General features: G+C 37.6%; 1 protein-coding gene across 2 annotated transcripts in view; it reads left to right on the top strand.

Annotated features, from left to right (window-relative positions):
* The window catches only part of LOC308700791 (uncharacterized protein), a 21,900-nt gene extending 2,525 nt beyond the window's left edge, over positions 1 to 19,375 (top strand). The window contains exons 3-17 of one of the 2 annotated variants that reach the window (XM_081382574.1): positions 980 to 1,176; positions 2,302 to 2,405; positions 2,668 to 2,711; positions 2,818 to 3,082; positions 4,993 to 5,174; positions 5,855 to 5,980; positions 6,204 to 6,332; positions 8,232 to 8,354; positions 10,458 to 10,593; positions 11,274 to 13,663; positions 14,939 to 15,132; positions 15,370 to 15,505; positions 16,841 to 17,696; positions 17,817 to 17,972; positions 18,090 to 18,730. In XM_081382574.1, the coding sequence (XP_081238700.1) occupies positions 980 to 1,176; positions 2,302 to 2,405; positions 2,668 to 2,711; positions 2,818 to 3,082; positions 4,993 to 5,174; positions 5,855 to 5,980; positions 6,204 to 6,332; positions 8,232 to 8,354; positions 10,458 to 10,593; positions 11,274 to 13,663; positions 14,939 to 15,132; positions 15,370 to 15,505; positions 16,841 to 17,696; positions 17,817 to 17,947 (5,013 nt within the window). In that variant the 3' untranslated portion in view covers positions 17,948 to 17,972; positions 18,090 to 18,730. Of the gene's footprint in view, positions 1 to 979; positions 1,177 to 2,301; positions 2,406 to 2,667; positions 2,712 to 2,817; positions 3,083 to 4,992; positions 5,175 to 5,854; positions 5,981 to 6,203; positions 6,333 to 8,231; positions 8,355 to 10,457; positions 10,594 to 11,273; positions 13,664 to 14,938; positions 15,133 to 15,369; positions 15,506 to 16,840; positions 17,697 to 17,816 lie in introns of both variants that reach the window. The other variant, XM_081382573.1, reaches the window with a different exon arrangement.

The raw sequence follows: 19,375 nt of genomic DNA, 5'->3' as shown, positions 1-19,375 counted from the left end.
ATGACCAAAAAGTAAAATGAAATTCTGATAGCTTGTAATGTAAAACAATTAGATATTTATAACATTATATCAGACTACTTGCATTAAATGCATATAAATATGTCTTGGTGAGATGATAATTAAATGCTAAGTTTTATGATCAAAGCTCTGAATTTTTTTATTGTGGGCGGGGCAAAACATATAATGCAATGCAGTACAGTGATGATAAAGAGAAACAAACATACCTCAAAAACCTGATATATCATGATTTTTTTTTTTTTTTTTTACTTCAAATTATATATGGATAATCAAGTTAAAATTTAAATTGTCACATAATTTACTCACCCTCAAGCCATCCTAGGGTGACCTCTGACCCGACGTATGACGTAGGCGTAGCTTAAGCGAGAATTGACGAATGCGGAAGTGCAGATGAAAGAGCAAAACAACGCCAGGGATGAATTAGAAGTTTAAATCGAGAAGTTTTACAGAAAAATGTTGCAGGGTTTCTATATAAAAGAGGAGGAGCTACGCCATACAGACTAATGGTTGTTTTTTTATTAAATAAAGTTAACAAAGAATAATAAATACTGTTAAAAAAAAAATGTTTTGCTCATTGCTAGGTAATATTAGTTAATGCATTAACCAGTGCCAACTAATGGGACCTTATTGTGAAGTTTTACCAATATTTTACTAACGAATAACGATAAAAAATTTATTCTTGCAATTCCTTTATAAAAATGATTAAAGACTCGTGCACCACAATATTTTGGTGGACATTTTACAATTATCCTAAAAGGTCTTTTACCTGCTAAAAAGTATGAACTGTCAATCAGACGACAGAAGACTTGTAGTAGATCGGAGACAACAGGCTTCATAGGGTTAACAGAGTGCAGAAATGACTGCCTGAAAGGACACCAAATGGAAAGTTGGCTGAGACTCTCAGCACAGCTGTAGCTCAAACAGTGCTGGATGTGTGATGTAGCGTGTTCCTCTCTGTCAGTATGAGGAGGTGCGTGTGGAGCTGGCTGTGCTTCAGAGAGAGCTGGGAGGAGAGCGTGAGGCGGTGCAAGCGGAGGTGCGCACCAGAGACCGTCTGTCTCACGACCTGCAGGTCAAAACGGCTCAGGTGCACTCGCTAGAGGGACAACTCCAATCTGCCAAAAAGCAGACACAAAACCTCACACAGGAGATCAAGCGGTGAGACACGCACATGTGAACCTTCCTGTCCATTTACACACCAAACTGAACAAGGTCATGTAACATTGATTAGCAAATTGACATGTCATTTAGATTCTTGCATCACTACTGTATTCAGAATGAAGGAATGATCCAAATTAGGGTTGCGCAAATGTTTTTGAACTCCTAAAGAGAGATCCGAAAATCGGAGAAGTCACTGTTACTTTGGATATGGGAATATCGCACACACACTTGTGTGAATCAGTTTTTAAATCAGTTTTTAGTAGTTAAAAACATAATCAAATTCATAACCAAATCGTGTTCCATGTTGTTATGGTTAACTAAAACTATTAAAAATTGTTTTCTTTAATTGAAATGAAGCTGACAAAAATAAAATAGAAATATTAGATGAAACAATTATAAAACTTAAATGAAAATTAGAAATGTTGCCATTTAAAACCAGTTTACGTATTAAATAAATTAAAGCTAAATATAAATATTTCAAAAACTATTAAAAAAAAAATTATGAATCACAAATTTAAAATCTAAAAATAAGAAAATAATTCAAAATCTGAATAAATACCAAAATTATATATATATATATATATATATATATATATATACACACTAAAGTAGATAAAATAAATATTTTTTTTACAGGAACGAAAGCGAGGCTGTGAACAAAAGAAATACAGTGCGTTTAATAGATTGTGCTGCTGTTTAACATCATACCGGTTGTTTAGCAGACAATGTCTTTCACGAAAAAAAAAGCTTATAGTTGAGACAAACTCCATAAAACAGTTTTAAAAGTTGTAAGTTGTGAAAATTATGTGATCTAGGATCGTTATACGATGTGTACCATTGTAAGGACTGTAAGTTTATCTCTCACACCCTCCTTTTCGTCTGCATTAAATTCAATATGCCGTCTAAGGTCTATAACACTGGTTTGACACTCGTGATGAGGACTGTAACTGGTGATAGTCAGCCATAAGGTTGTTATTAACATTTAAGTAGTGTAGTGTAGTGATTTCTGGACACCTAGAAGCACTAAAAATAATTTAATTCATCTTTGAGAAATGTGTTTGCCCCATTACTCGGTTGCCTATATTGACCTATAACAAGCTCTTTTTCTCTCTCTGCATGTAGGCTTGAGGCGGAGCTGGAAAAGCTGCAGAAGGGAAATGGCTCTGGGGAATCAACATTGTTTTCCACACCTTGTTGGAACCTGAGCTCTCCCTGGGACAACGACGGTACCATCCCTCACGCTCTGTCCCTTTGTTTTTCAGTGTTTTATTCACTGTCTGTTCACAAAGTGTCTCTCTTTAAAGATTGCAAAATGTAGGCAAAAGGGTGTTTTATTTTTTCTGAATGTCCCTAAGGACTGATTGCGTAGTAAAATGTGATTACATTTTGACTTTGTACCCAGGCTCTGTGTGCATGTCTGTCCATGTGGGATGCATCTAGAATGACCTTTTCATCATTGTTCTTTTGCTGTTATTATAACCTGTTTAGGTGGTTTCAGAGCAGAGAGTGAAAGCAAAACACAGCATGTCAGAGTAAGTCTCCAATGCACAAACCCTATTAAGAACAACCACTTAATAAGGAATATTTTGTTTATGAATATACTTCCTGACTCATTTGTTTGTGCTCTGTCCATTGTAGCAGCAGCTGCAGTTTGGAGACGTCCCCAAGCCCTCAGCGGGCGGGGCTTCCACCCCGTTTCCACAGCAACCACATAAATCCCCACCCCTTCGACGCAACATCCGCCAATCAGAACCCTCCACCCCCACCTCTGTGTTTCCATGGGAACGTGGTGATTTGTGGTCCACTCCCAAAGGACGACCAGCTTCCTCGGTTTTATCCAATGACATCATAATCAAGAGCAATGACTCTGGTATGGAGGAGGCCTTGAGGAACGAGATAGATGGTGAGCTTCTCCTCATGCCATTGGGCTTTCACTGAAAATCTCATTTTAAATGTTCAGGCATCCCGGAGTAAAACCAACCTAGAGACTTAACTAGCTTAAATTCTTAAACGCTGTGTCGAACTCTTCAGATTGGGTTACATCTCTCTTTCCTGGGTTGTTTGAATCCAGGACATTTGCCTGTCTGCTCTTTAATAATCATAAATGAAAGCAGTCCAAAGTCACTGTTTAAAGCATGTTGACATGACAGCCAATGAGAGTAAGTTAATCCACCTCATCCGTGAGCAGATTTGTGTAGTATTTGCATGTTAAGGAGGGTGGAGATTTCTTCAGCAGTCGAAGCTTCAGACTGAGCTGGAAATAAATTGGATGCATACCTGCATTTCTGTGTGTGTGTGTGTATACAAATAAGGTAGTTTAAGGAAATGAAGTGTAGTTTTATTTATTCAGTACAGCTGTGTTTGCCCATAAACTGAGTGAGGAGGATCATGTTTATTCATTGAATGTCAGGTTTATTTACAAAAGAAACCTGATTCATATTGAATGCTATTGTCAGGTTTCCAATAAAGCTATCCCAGTAAAGGAGGCCCAAAACAGAACCCATTTCTGTGATCATTCTGATACACATTTTTGCCAATGAATAATTTTTGTCTTTGCCCATGTATAAAATGAGCACAATACACTACTGTTAGTTTGGGGAGTTGGTAAGATTTTTAAAATGTGTGTTGATCACAAGTACAGTAAAGCGTTTAAAGTAACTGTTTTCTATTTGAATATAGATTATGATGATATTTATTTTTGTGATGCAATGTCAGGGGATTGTCTTTTTCCAGTATTGGCATAGATGATCTGAGGAATAACGCAAGTTAGCATAATATGCTAATATTGACCAATATGCAGTTTGCAGAGCCTTGAGGATTGTGTTGCCGTTGATGCAGTGTACTATAGAGAAAATGAAAGGAGTGAATTGGACACATGCTGGTCTTATCTCTTGCCATATTTATAGTGAGATGTGGGGTGGTTTAGTGAGAGAGAGGGTGTGTGTCTGTTGAGCAAGAGAGATCAGTATTACTGTGTGTGTGTGTGTGTGTATGGTATGAATGTTCTCCATTGTTTTGTTTCTTTGTGTTGATGAGTCATCAGTGAGGTCATCAGGGTTTGTCATCTCCACAGACAGCTGACTCTGACAGCTCTACACCACAGTATCACTGATTCTTCAAACACTTCCCTTCCAATGACTTCTGGATCAGGAATTTAACATTTTCTGGAATGTAAATTCCCCTCAAGAAGCTGTAATAAACGGTCACAGTGGCAGGTGGTTCAGACAGGGCTTTTATAGGCGCTGTGTCCAACGCTTTGGTAGCATTTCATTTCTCCAAGTCAAATTTTGCTTGCTGCATCAAAAGTTACTGTAATTTAAGTTACTGCACTCATTCCCTTACTTTTATAATTAAACAGACCCTTTATAATTAAACAGGCTGTCTTTGTTAGTATAGTGGTATGGCCAAATATAAATTACCAAAATCAAAAGAAAATAAGAAAAATGATATTTTGCATGAAGAAAATAAAGCAAAACCATTTTCCTGAATATATTAACAAGAGTACTTTTCATTGTAAGTAATAAGCGTTTGACGGGAAAGTGCTAAATTGTCAGGAGAAAAAAAAGAAAGAAAAAAATAGATGGATGGATATATGTTAATTAGGTTGTGATGTCATTCAGAAATGAAAAAAGTTATGCATAGCTTAGTTTCCATAAATGGTTTTGGTGTATTGGGGAGGAAGCTTTGCACTGTGAACATTAGTGTTTGGCACATACAGAAGCACATCAAACTCTTTTATTTCAAAAGAGCCAGAAACAGTCAGAAGGTCAGAGTGATCACGTTAATAATTCAGTGACTGTCTGTCTGTCTCAGCGCTGCGTGTGCGTGTATCAGATCTACAGCGGGAGGCACAGCTGGAGTCTGAGCGCTTGAAGGACGTGGAGTCTCGCCTGGCTCAGGCTAACAGAGAGATCAGCACCAAGGAACAGAGTCTGACACGCAGCCAAGACCAGCTGACCCGCGCACAGACCCGCATCACACAGGAGACTGAACGGGTAAACGCACACTGAATGCAGGAATCTCTTTTCGTTGAGAATCACTGGTAACTCAAGAATACAATAAATAGTAATATTGTGATATACTATTGAAATTTATATGAATTATAAAAAATAAATAACGGCTAAATTTCTATTGAAATATATTTTAAAGTGTAATTTATTCCTGTGATGCAAAGCTGAATTTTCAGCATCATTACTCCAGTCTTCATATCACATGATACTTCAGAAATCATTCTAATTTGCTGAAGAAACATTTATTATTATTATTGATGTTGAAAGCAGTTGTGCTGCTTAATATTTTTTCGGGATTATTTTATAAATAGAAAGTTCGAAAACAGCGTTTATTTAAAATACAGATCTTTTGTAACCTAGTACACGTCTTTGTCACTTTTGATCAATTTAATGAATACTTGCTGAGGAAAAAAAATCTTCCTGACCCCAAACTTTTGAACGGTAGTGTATGTATAAATTAACATTAAGCTGATTTTTAATAAATTATGTAAAAATATTTATTGTTAGTTTATTATGTCTAATGCATTAGCTATTATTAACGAATTGAACCTTATTGTGAAGTGTTACTATATAATTAGATTTTTCAGGGGTTTTTTGAGAATGAGTGTCTACATTGTGTACATTGAATGTTTAGAAAATGTAATTATACCTGTGTGTGTGTGTAGGTCCAGTCTGCTGAGCAAAAAGTCAAGCAACTTCAGGAGGAGCTGAAGTGTCAGAGGCAGAATGCCGAAAGCAGCCGCTGCAGTGCAGAACAGCGCAGGAAAGACCTCGAGAGAGAACATCAGAGGGTGAGAGACGAGCACATGGACATGCGTGTGATTCATTGTTTCCTGCACTGCTAAATCTACAGCTCCATTGCAGTTGTATTTTTAGCTTTTACAGTCTTGGAATTGATTTTGTTTCATTTTTATTGCACCCCTCACAATGCATGTTAATTCAAAGCAGCCTTACAAAAAATCCTTCTTAACATCCTACAGTAACTAAGAGATGGTTGTGATTTGTGTGTTGTAGGAGCTGTCGGAGCTGCAGAGAGAGAGACAGGCTCTGGAGAGACAACATCAGCAGGAGAGCAACAGACTCAACCAGGAGATCCAGCAGGCCAGAACACTTCACAACACACTGCAGTCGCAGCATGACAAGGTACCAGGGCTGAGGAGCGACTAACTAAATGTAGCGACCCTATTAACTTGACTGCAGTAATGTAGGAGTTGCTCAGCCTTTCTATAAATAGTGTAGCTTTATTCAAAAGCCAAATGAAACAGCGACACAGAAAACAGGAGAAACATTGTGCCACAACAATCCAGTTCGGAGGCGTTTCAATCCACAAATCACAAACCTTTTCTGTGGATTTATTGTAATAACGCTAACAGTAACCATGGTATTGTGGCATAAATGTGGGATATTTTCAGTATATCAAATTTTATTGGATTATTAATGAAGACCTGTTTTTTTTTTACTATATATTTTTTTAGGCTATAGCAGTTTTTGTGCGTTTGCATTTACAAAAAGTGTTAAGGCTACTGTTTTTCATAAAAAATACCATAGAATCCATTTAGTTTTTACCATGGTAATGAGATGCCATGCTTGAATCTTACCTGTGGTTATCATGATCTACAAATGTATGATACTACGGAAGAACAATTTTAATAAGAGTTGAGTCCTAATTCTGTCAGCATATTTAGATTTTGGTCGTAAATTTTTACAGATGTTCTTTTTAATGAAAATAAATTTGCATCCGCATCTCAGCTGAAGCTACTATACTGTCAATTCAAATTACTGTCAAATGTGCATTGCCAATAGACAAAACATGTAATATTATTAATACCCCCCTCTTCCCTGGTGCTAACAAGTCAGGTGCTGCTGGTGCCACTGCTCTCAAACGCTAATCCAGAGCCCTGATACTAGTGTACTTTTGTTTTAGAAACCACATAGCAGTGCCCCAGCAACCAACTAGAACACGTAGAGCAATGCAATAATGTCCCGTCTAGTGTTTAGACAAGCACCACTTCTATTTCCTTAAATAGCTTCAGTGCCGTCAGCTACTTCTTATTTCTAATTTGCAGAAACTTCATGTTTCCAGAAAGCTAGCCTGATTGTAGTTCATCCACTCTAGTCTAAACTGTAGCTTCTGCTTTCTGTCTCTCTTTATTCTCTCTGTCTCATGGGAGCTCCAGAACGGGTGTCCGTTGGTCAATGCACTAATGTCACCCCTCTCTCTTTCTCTCACGCTCCCACTGCTCATGTGTTTTCTCACGCAATTCTATTCCTTTTTTTCCTCTTTCTGTTTTCCTCATCAGAGGACACTAGAGCGAAGGTCAGTGTTGTAATCTCAGTGTGATGTCTGTTTGAAACTCATGGCATGTTTTTTCCACAAATGTCTTATATTCCTCCAGAAACATGGGTATGACGAGATATGGAGGTGAACAAGTTTGATGTGTGTATGTTGGTTGTATTGACATATAGTTCACTGATTGGTGTTATGATAATTAAAGCATTTAAGTCTTGTCTGAGCCCTGTTTTGTTGCTTTTGTAGAATAAGACATTCTTACAGTGCTGATAAGATACTGTGTGTTGAAGTAAGAGACGTGATACAAATGTGTCAATAGGTTGAGGTTATGGAATGTGCTGTTTTGACTTCTACTTTGCTTATGGGAATTTTTAAATGTTTCCCTTCTTCAAGATATTTTACATGATTCTAAATCTGGATAGTGAGCTCACAAATATTTTAGATATGTGGTTTGCATGAATGTCTAATTAACAAGAATAAGCCTTCAGATTCACTTCAGTAAACTGAAAAAAATATTGCATGGTTTGTACATCATCTGGTCAAACTGCAAGATGCGTGAAAATAATGTTTTGCATTTACATTCCATGAATAAATCTCATCATGTTTGTCACTATGACATGGGTTTGTGTGGCGTCTTGCATGAAATTGAGTCACATGACTCAATCTGCCACAAACACGGCATGATGAAGATCCGCGCTCTTTGTCTTAGCTTACGGTCTTATCTTTCTGCTGACTGTTTGTCTTTCTCTCAGGTGTGTTTGCAGAAGCAGAGTTTGGAGAGAGATCTAGAGGATGTGAGAGGAAAACTGAAGAACACAGAGACTGACCTGAGAGAGAGTCAGAAGAGAGAGACACAGACTGAGGCCAAACTCATGGTACAACAACATGCATAATCACACTGACCTGAGAGACTCCAACTGAGGAAAGAATTTTTTAAAGAAATAAATACCTTTATTCAGCAAGGATGCATTAAATTGGTCAAAAGTGACAGTAAAGACAGTATAATGTTACAAAAGCAGCATCACAGGAATAAATGTTCAAATATATTTCAATAGAAAAGTTATTTTATATTGTAATATTTCACAATATTACTATTTTTATTGTATTTTTGAAATAATAAAAAAAAACTCAACATTTCTCAAACAACCTCAAACATTTGAACGGTGTTGTATCTCGATGGCCTTCATTTTTATTTATATTGCTCTGAAATATGAAGGCATTTAGTCTCTTTATTAACCATTTCTCTTTCTGGGGAGGTCATTAAAAGGAGATCTTAGGATTTGGTTAACTCCTAGGGATATTTATAAGCATTTTGGTGCACCTAGGTCAATTTTTTTATTTTATTTAATTTTTTCAGATCAAATGTATAGAATAACTTACTATGAACGATGGGACTGAGATGCACTGATATTCAACCAATCAGACTTATACCTCTCCAGTTTTTCTTTCACGTTCCTCAAAATATAATAAATTTTGCATTTATAGAAAAAAGATCCAAGGCATTTCCTCTGGTTCAAAAATGTTAAAAAGCCTTATGACCACTGCCATGGCCACTCTAAAAACATTAAAACGAAATGCATCAGTGTTAGTCGTGTAATAAAATGTTAGCTTACCTCAACAAGAGTGTCATTGTTATTGAACAGCATTGTCAAAGTCCAATGCGAGTCTCCCGTCACCGTGTCTGGTAGATAAGGACAGGGTTATGACAGGGTGGGAAATCCAGCAGGCAACCAAATACTGAATACAGATTGAGGTTGCTAATTTCTCACCCTGTCATAAAACACAATTTTATTGGAGAGAGAAACACAAACAGAGACCAGAATCAACAACAGCACACAACATTTACCCAGCTATTTAAATGTAGTCTTCATTTTGACTACTAAATTAAGCTTCTTATAGTTACTATAGACTGTAACTCTTACCCTAATATACAGGTTTGGGTATTTTTACAAATGCATTAACTGTGTTTCTTTATTTGCTTTTTGATAATGTCCCCACAAGTACACTACTGTTCACAAGTTTGGGGTTGGTATGATTTAAAAAAAAAAAAATGTATATTAAGATTAATATTTATACTATTTTAATATTTAAAAGTGTAATTTATTCCTGTCATTCTAATTTGTTGATGCTCAAGAATTTTTATTTTTTATTATTATTATTATCAGTGTTGAAAATCGTTATGCTGCTTAATCCTTTTTTTTGTAAACTGATACTTTTTTTTCCAGGATTCTTTGATGAAAGAATCGCTTTTTTTGTACTTAACTCTTTTGTAGCAAAGTAAAAGTCTGTATTATTACTTGATGAATATAAGTAATTTGTTACTAAAAAAATCTTTAAAAAAAAAATCAAACTTTTGAACAGAGAGACCTAGACATAGAGAGGGACACACCGGCGAAGCTCCCAGTGCAACAATACGGTTACTGACTCAGCTGGATATAGTCTCAGATATAGCACCATTATCTCCTTACAACTTCTGTTTCACACTGGGGCTTGGGTTTAAGCGCTTTATTTATAGACTGCATGACTTACAGTAGACTTACAATGGAAGAGTCATGTATTATAATCACCAAAAAAGCTTTTATGATGTTTAAGTGCAGAGTAATGTTATATGAAGATCAAGATTGCAGTTGGATAACCTCTTTGTCTGCTTGAATACGTTCATTTTGTGTATTTTGTCGTCTTTGTCCAGCATGCCTCACCCTGAACACCTATGAGGATTCTGGTTGCTTTTCACTATTAGATTTTATTTGTGTAACATATATATATATATATATATATATATATATATATATATATATATATATATATATATATATATATATATATATATATATATATATATATATATATAAATATATATATGTATATGTATATGTATATGTATGTAGTTTTATGGCTGTTCATGGATGAAAAGTATCTTTAATCATTAATCTCATTTGACTTTGTTCCAAATGTGCACTTCTCATCTTGTCCTGTAGGAGGCGCTGAGGGAGAGCGAGAGTCTCACTGTGTCTCTGGGGCAGATGAAGAAACAGGAGAAAGCTCTACAGGAGGAAGTGAAGCGGTTGACCGAAGAGCTTGCTGATGCCCTCAAGCTTATTAAAGAACTGCAGGGTGAGTCTGAAAGAATCCCGTCCACAAGGAGAACTGTTTGTATGTGTTGGCCCCGCCCTGTTACACACATCCTATGTGTTTGCCTCCCCCTTCTGGCCAGACTTTGACAGTGCACCTTCAAAAATCTGTGATTGGTACAAGCCAGTCAAAGCAGTAGACCCTCAAACTTCATTATATATATATATATATATATATATATATATATATATATATATATATATATATATATATATATATATACAAGAATTCTCTTAAAGACTTGTAAATATGTTCAGCTTGTTCTACTCTAGAATAAGCGCAAAGTTTCCTAATGGTAAAATGACTTATACAAAGCCTCTTTTGGCTTACTGTTTTTTTCCTGTAAAATCGGTCTTTCCTCTAAATTCTGAGTATATGAGCATAATATTATTATTATTATTATTATTATTATTATGCACATTTTCACTGATTAGTATAGTTCATTAGTCTATAATAATATTATTATTATTATAGGAATAAGTGTAACTCTTTATTAGGCTTTTATCATATTGATTCTGCCACTGTTATAAATAAAAGCAGTAAGATATTTGAGGCAATGCTTTACTGTGATATTACCCTGGGATTCAGGGACTTTTCTTTTTCTACCTGATAATTGCTAAACAATTTACCTATATTTACCATATCATTTCTCTCTCCTTTAGCTCAGCTGGCCTCACCTCCTCCAGCTGTGGCCGCTCCTCACTCCAGCTCTTCAGGGGACTGCTTCTCTCCCTCTGTTTCCCTCCATCATAACCAGTCTCCTCCTCACAACCACTCCTCTCAGGCAAAGAGAGCCCCTAAAATAGGACGAACAAAAGAGGATCGAATGAAGTTCCCCTCTGGCAGAGAGCCAGGGGAGGGCATCGACTCGGAGCACATCAGTAAATTTGAGTCTGAGCAGTTACAGAAATTTAAAGGAAAAGGCGGTCAAACACATCCAAGCGGCTCTCTGAGGCTGAGTGAAACAGATGTAGACACCTCAGTGACAGAACAAGACACAGGTATTGAAGATGTGGACACAGACTCGTTTACATCTGACTCAACCAGCGGTATGATGCCTAAAAGTGAATCGGACATCTCTTGCAGCCTACAGTTAGACATTGCATATGACACATCAGGTAAGACAGAAAAACATGACTCGATGCCTCTTAAAGATCTAAAGAAGGAGAATGCAGAGCTTCGCGATGAACTTAGAGATGTGAAATCCGAGCTTCAGAAGCGACTCGAAGACCTCGAAACCCAGAGGAAAGCGGAAACGGAGGCCAGGACCAAACTGAAACAGTTGAGCCGCAAGCACTCCACCCAGACAGAGCAGCAGCGCGCCAAATCTCTTGAGCTCAAAGACAGTGTGACGAAGCTGGAAACCCAGCTGGAACAAGAGAAGAAGGAGAGCATGAAACTGAAAGAAACACTTGATGCACTAGAAAGAGAAGCTGAGATGAGGCTAGAAGAGAAGGAGAGAGAGCAGGAAGAAGGAACCCAGCTGAAGAACGTCTTGGCTGAGATGAAGCGAAAGGAGACGGACATGGAGGAAGAAATTATGCGAATGAAAAAGGAACTGCAAGACCTTCAGCTCAAACTTGCACAGGAACGGGAGGAAAGAGAGAGGGAGAGAGATGAGGAAAGGAAGCAGATTAGAAGAGAGGAAGTAGAAGCACTAAAGATTGCACAGCTTCAAGAAGAGCTGGACAATCTTCAAAAGTCTAGGAGTTTAGAGGAGAAAATATCAAAAGACAATCTTCCCGTCACATATTTACAACTAGAACGTCACCCAAACGATGATAAGAATTCTGTTATAGAAAACAAAGACTTGGTTCCTTCTCCTGACATTCAAGAGTCCATCTGTGAATCTGTGAACCTTCACAATGCAAAAGTCTGCAAAGAAACTAGAACAATTATGGATATTGGAGCACAAACTAAACCAACAGAGGACAAGACCTCAGCTGCAGAGACAGGCAGGACTCAAGCATTAAACACAGATGCTTCAGATTTGGACAGCACTACCTTTTTAGTTTTGGAGGTGGAGCGCTTAAGGGCGGCGCGGGAAAGAGAGTCTGAGAAGGCGAAACTAGCTCAAGGAAAGCTGGAGGACTTACAGAAGCAAGTGACCACTCAGACTAAGCACCTTACCCAAGCTTTTGAAAGTCAGAGCAAGCACATCGAGAACCTGCTGGGAGAGTTGCATGATAAAGAATGCACCCTCCAGAAGAAGGGTGAGGAACTGCAGAAATGTCTAGAGAAAATCAGTTTTCTTGAAGAAAAACACACTACGACGGACATCACCCCCAATGACATCTCTACGCCTCCTGAACTGTCTACAGAGATCTCAAGAGAACTAAGCTGTGATTCTGTCTTCAGCAACACGAGTATAAGTGACCATGAAATGTTTAGTGACGATACACAACTGATTTTGAAGGAGAAGGTCTCACAGCCTACTGCACAGCTGCATGTTGAACACTCTGTTAGTCAAAACATTGATCAAACCAACACTAGTGAGATATCTGATAAGCTGCAAGCTTTGACTCAAGCTTCCAAGCCACATGAATTATGTCCCGCTTCAGACGTACATTGTGAAAATGCTCCAAATTCTAGTGCAGATTCAGAAGCACCAGGACTTTCTGAGATGATTGAAGAGAGTGCAAGTTCTCTCTTGCCAGACGAACCGTTGGATGTTCTGAACGTCCAACATCACATTCCAGAACCTTCCACGGATGATATCAAGGAGCAAGAACAAGTAACAAAGGAATTACAAGTCACTCAACTTGAGCTGAATGTGTTAAAGTCTCAGAATTTGGAGCTTGCTTCACAGGGAGATGTGATAAAGGAAGAGCTTCTGACTGTTAAACGAGAGAATGAAGAGCTGAAATTGAAATTGAAGCACTTGGACGAAGACACTTGTGCGGAACAAGATGCCTTGCTTTTAGTGAACACTGAAAACAAAGAATTGTCAAGTACAAACAAAAGATTACAAACCAGCTCCTCATTAGGACAGGAGGAGTTTGTTGTTCTTCATGAAAACTCTAAAGCAGAGGTTCAGTCTCTTCAGGAGAAGGTAATTTTTAGTCAAATTTGAAATGTTCTTTTTTTTTTTACTTGGCATGAAATGGAAAGTCACCTTATCAATTTTCTAATCTTTAATCAAAATGGCATAACTCAATCTTCTGGTGAAACGATAGACTTCTCTCTAATGATGTATGTCTCTTCCAATAATTTTGACCTTTTAAACCACACCCCTTTCTTACAAACGACTGCAAGTTTGAGTTCAGGTCTGCCTCTATCCAATCAACAGCTGATGGATAAAAGCCCTACATTTTTTTTCTTTTGTACATCACAATACGGAATAAATGATAGTTCGCTATTTGCGGTATATCTCAAATTTAACAAACTGTCCTTTGAACTGTTAGATTAAAACAAACTCTGGTGCGATTGCTCTGTAAGTGCAGTTTATTTGAATAAGTGAGAACATTGCCATCCGAACCCTGGTGTGCACCAAACAAGCAGACCGAGATCACTGAATAGACTCGTCCACTTCTAAACGAACTCTGTCTGGTGCGGTTCAACAGAAATATGAACGCAACACGGACCAAAGAAATGTAACGAACCAAAAACAGGTCATGTCACAAGATGCGACCCTAAAAAGGACAGAATGCTCAAGCATGCCTGTGTTATCTCGTCATAGTCATGAGTTTGCCCATTACAGTTCGGTACAGGCGTCTGAACCGCGTCTCCTCGCAGCAGATCTTTGTGTGTGTGAAGGAGGGATTCCTGACGCTGTTTTGAGTCCTTTATACGTTTTATAAGCTCTCAGCTGGTCAAAATACCATCATATGTAGGCTACGCATATAAAACAAGCGCATTTATCCCAGAAAACAGCATTGTTGGATGTTCGGTAAGTTCTGTCAAAATATACATAATAAAAGCCGACCAATCAGGTTGTGAACTGATTTCGATGCCTTTAAGTTCGGTATCTTTAGGTTCGGTGATAAAATGACAATGTGAACACTAAACGGACTACTTTTATTTTATTTTTTTATTTTATTTGTTTTTTTCGGACCAAACTAACCAAGCGAACTGAACTGCAAGTGTGAACACGCCCTCAATGTCACTTTTTCCTGATCAGGTGCAAAACGATAAAGCAAGTGATAAATCCGAAACATCATATTGAACTATTCTGCACTACTGTAATGGCTCATTTAAACAAACCCTTATTAGTATTAAAACCCTTAATGTTACCTAGATTAACTAATTTTTAAAAAAATGTTTTCTTTATTTGCATGCATTTACATGTATTTTACATTGAATTTATTCTTTTTAATTCATATTAAAGATCCAGGCATTACAGGACCAAATCCAGCACCTCTCTGAGCAGAACAGGACACAAGCTGAAGAACTAGATCTCTGGAAGCTCTCGACCATGGAAGAAATAGTGGGCAACAACTCGCCCTCCATCGTGCTAAAAGAGTTTGAGCTGTTCCTCCCCTGCAGTCCCAGCAAGCTGCAAACGCAGTCCCAAACAACAAGGTAATGCCCCTTGACTGGCATTTGTTGAAGATAATTGTGTGATAAGCGACATAGAAATGTAAATTGTGTTTGTTCATAATAATTTAAAAGGCCGTGCGAGGTACTTAACGTGAATTATGGGTATGTTGGTTCTGAGATGGGGAAAGTAAACACAGGTTCAGTGAATGAGGGATGTTTATGTAGGACCCTTAATGCAAGACCCTTCAGTTTGTGCTCTGGTGCATCATGGTTCTACAGCAAACAGCGCACTGCCGGAGACGTGACATATCGGTCTGGATTAGATGACACAAACGACCAGACCAACTTGGGGGAGCATGTGTCGCCTGAAACCCAAACGACACATGGTGTGAGAGAATCTCAAGGGCCTGCTGAGGTAAATAACGTTTCATAACGCATGACATTATTTACATATGGCAAATTGTTGAACTGGTGAAAGTGTTGAACTGTACTTTTCCAAGAATGGAAATCTGCTGTTTACTTTCCCTTATGTTGCTCCTATCCTGACTTCTGTGGAACACGAGGAGAAATTTAGCAGAATGCACATTGAAAGTGGTACCTGATACTTGTTAAAACAATGTAGCAAACTAAAATAAAAAAAATAAAAGTATGTGTATGTACTCTGTGTGTGTGTGTGTGTGTGTATATATATATATATATATATATATATATATATGAAAAGTTCAGATGCAAAAGCCTCTAAGTGCCATCTGAAATTTTCTTCTAGAATAATTTTTATCAAGATCGTATATTTAAGTTCAGTAATTTCACTTAAATGACAATTAATAGGTAATTTTCATTGGCATTTAAGTGAAATTACTGAACTTAAATATACGAGCTTGATAAAAATGATCATTCTAGAAGAAAATTTCAGATGGCAGTTAGAGGCTTTTGCATCTGAACTCTTCATTTATATATATATATATATATATATATATATATATATATATATATATATATATATATATATATATATATATATATATATATATATCTCAATGACTCTAGCTTGTCAAACTTAGTTTAGTTGAATGATCAATGACGTGGTGCCTTAAGGCTAGGCATTTTTCCATGTACATTTTGCATTATTTATTAGCATATTAAGAGCATTTTATAATGAACAATGTTCAAATTGGGAAAAATAGTTAGAGATCATAATTTCTGGCCTGGATGGACAACTGAAACTTTGAAATGACTAGCTTAATTTTGTTTTCTGCTTGTAATGAGATTGCTCTGATTATTAGATTATGTACATTGTTAGTTGTTTGTAGATTCTTATTTTAAGGAAAGCATAAAAGTGGTCCAGATTGATTTACATTGAATTTACATTTTTCAAAAGTTTCTCTTAAGATGACAACCCTGAACCCCCAAACAGAATTTATGTGCTATCCTTTGGAATCTGATTGTAAAAAAAATGACTAATATATCTGATAAAACAGCTGCTCTTAGCTTTTAATATACATATCCAATTCAACTCAACTGAATATAATATATAATCACAACATTTTAGCCCACATTGTTCCGCACAGCAAACCTGGAGCTTTTTTTTTTTTCACAATTCTTTTCAGAAAAATCGCCTTTAGATTTTTTTTCCCCCCAAATTGTGCATCCCTTATATAGGCATGATGGTGAGCAGATGACGATAGAGCTTTTTTGTCTAAGATAGGATGCCTTTCAATGATCACAGACCTATTCCTGTAATTGTTTTCAGAGCCTTATGACTGGAAATGCGGTGATGACCGAAGCACATGCTCAACATGAATGCGAGAGCAGCTCTGTTAACCACAGCGACAAAAGTCCTCCTGTCTGTGCCTCAAATATAATGACTAGCAACACTGAAGACAAGCTGTCCCCTCTACCGACCAAACCAACAGATTACAGTAATTCAGAGCCGATTGCCTCAGTGTCTCTCGAGGATCAGACCAAAGCAGCAGATGCCAGTGCAAACAGCCAGGAAGATGCCTTAATCAGTGTTTCCATCTCAACCAAATATCAGACAGAGGTAATCAACTCAAATCCAATCACAGAGTCCCGTGAGACTGCCGACTCCCAGAATTCTGATGCGTTATGCACTGGGCATAATGAGATTGAAACTATAGACACTGTTGGTTTGGAAAAACATAGGCATTGTCATGGAGATGCAACAAATAAACAGAGTGAACAACATGCTACTGTCAAGAATGAACCAGCTCATGGTCAAAGGGCAGAGGTTAGCGAGGTCATTGGCGTTTCCAACAGAACAGAGGTGAAGAGCGTGTCCACTCAGACAGAGGAGAGCCGAGAGCTGGATTTGAGGGACAAGCATTTCCCCATCCATGTCTGCACCCAGACAGACGGAGAAAAGCTGGAGACGGAGCAAGATGAAGTCGAGAAAGAGTCTGCAGACTCGCCGCCCCTCTCTCTGGCCCCACAGACTGTTACGAACCAACTGCTCTTATCTAGCGTGTTCCCCATGAGCGACCCAGCTCACCTTGCTGAACGCATCCGGCAAAACCGCAACCGCATGTCTGCCGCGTACGACGAGACCGAATATGAACCGTACGGCCTGCCCGAGGTCGTCATGAAGGGTAAGAAGGGAAACCGAGTAGCGTGAACATTCTTCAAAATGTCTCTTTTTGTATTCCAATGAAGAAAGTTGTACATTATTATAAGACTGAATGGTCTTCACACCTTTTTATCTCCTGAAGGATTTGCTGACATCCCCAGTGGACCCGCTTGTCCGTATGTCCTGCGCAGGGGGCTTCTGGGAACTGATGCACTGCCCCTCCCACGCAGAGAAGCCACGCCCCAAGAGGAAGATGATGAAATAGAGCCATAGTACTCACACACACCTGATACCTCCCGTAGGTATTTACTGTGCTTGCTCTGAAACACATTTAGAGAAGCATTTGAAGTCATTTCCACTGGTTCTACTAATATAATTCACATTTCAGAGCAGCATCATCTGTATTTGTTTTCAGGTTTCCACACTGAAGGAATTTCACTGCCTATTTAATGCTACTGTAAGCGTCAACGATGTCATCTGAGTCCTGCCCTGTCATGTGATGTAGAATTTGAAGTTTTGCGCTCTCGGTTGTTCTCATGTCATATAGTTTTGTTCGAGTAATGGAGCCGTTTACAAATTAGCTTCGAAATACCAATGTAATATATTTTTGTTTGCGTAAAGGTGGTGATACCCCCTCTTTTAGAGACTTGAATTTTGTGAATAGCCTTATTTATTGACAGACACTTTTTGAAGACTTGCCTTTGTGCACTAGTGTGTGTGTGAGAGAGAGTGAGTGAGTGTGTGTGTGTGTGGTATGACTCAGATCAACCTGAGCTTGTTTCCGTTCCTTGTATGGCGATTCACTGTCAGACTGTTTCTTTCTCTCTCTCGGTCATCTAACAACTTTATAACGCAGTGGAGTATTTATATCACTGTCCGTTTGTAATGAAGCATTTGAGAAGGTTTGAGAAATGGGATACGTTTTTGATTAGATTAATCTGTTTATCTGATTCACTGTCATCTTAGTATTTGTGTGTACGTTTCTTCTAAATGTCAAATGGTTTGTAGAATTTTCAGTTAGGAATGTTTACATTTATTAAACGTAAATGAAATCCAAATGTCCTTGTTGATGGGTCGTTTTCTTTTTGCATTCTAGAAATCTGTGCAAGCTTAATTTGGAGTTCTTTGGGGAATTTGCATTATTACATCGGTCTTTGAAATACTTCATTTTGATTGGTCAACCAAAGCATTTAAAAACCAAAATATATTTTTTTAAATGACAGATAAACTTGTTTTACACTATAATCTCCTACAAAAATAGGCTTGTTTTGTCTTGTATCGGCACTCTTCTCATATTCAAATATTTTTGACAATATCTTTATATTGATTTATTTGGTAGCCATATAATAAAATCAGCCAGTCATTGTTTCAAATTACACAAAAATTTAGTCAGCATTTTATATTTTGTGAAAAGCCATTTATTTGTGCATTTCCTTCTTTCTTTTTTTTGTGTGACTTTGAAACGAGCTTTACCCCATACTTTTGTTACATTGCATATTATTTTACATCAGACTTTTTAGATTCATGTGCAGAAGATCTATATGCAGCCTTTCTAAACGAAGTGGATTCAGCGCTTAGTTAAGTCTAAGCAACTGTTATCCAATCTCTGTGTTTTTAAAGTTTCTCTGTTTTTGTCTTTTGGCTGAACAGGTTGTTCGAACAGTCCGTGTTCTCTGCTTCACAACATTTCAATTAATCTGT

The sequence above is a fragment of the Scardinius erythrophthalmus genome, assembly GCF_964197995.2.
Source record: "Scardinius erythrophthalmus genome assembly, chromosome: 13".
In the NCBI taxonomy this organism is placed as follows: domain Eukaryota; kingdom Metazoa; phylum Chordata; class Actinopteri; order Cypriniformes; family Leuciscidae; genus Scardinius; species Scardinius erythrophthalmus.
This window is presented reverse-complemented; position numbering and strand designations above follow the sequence as displayed.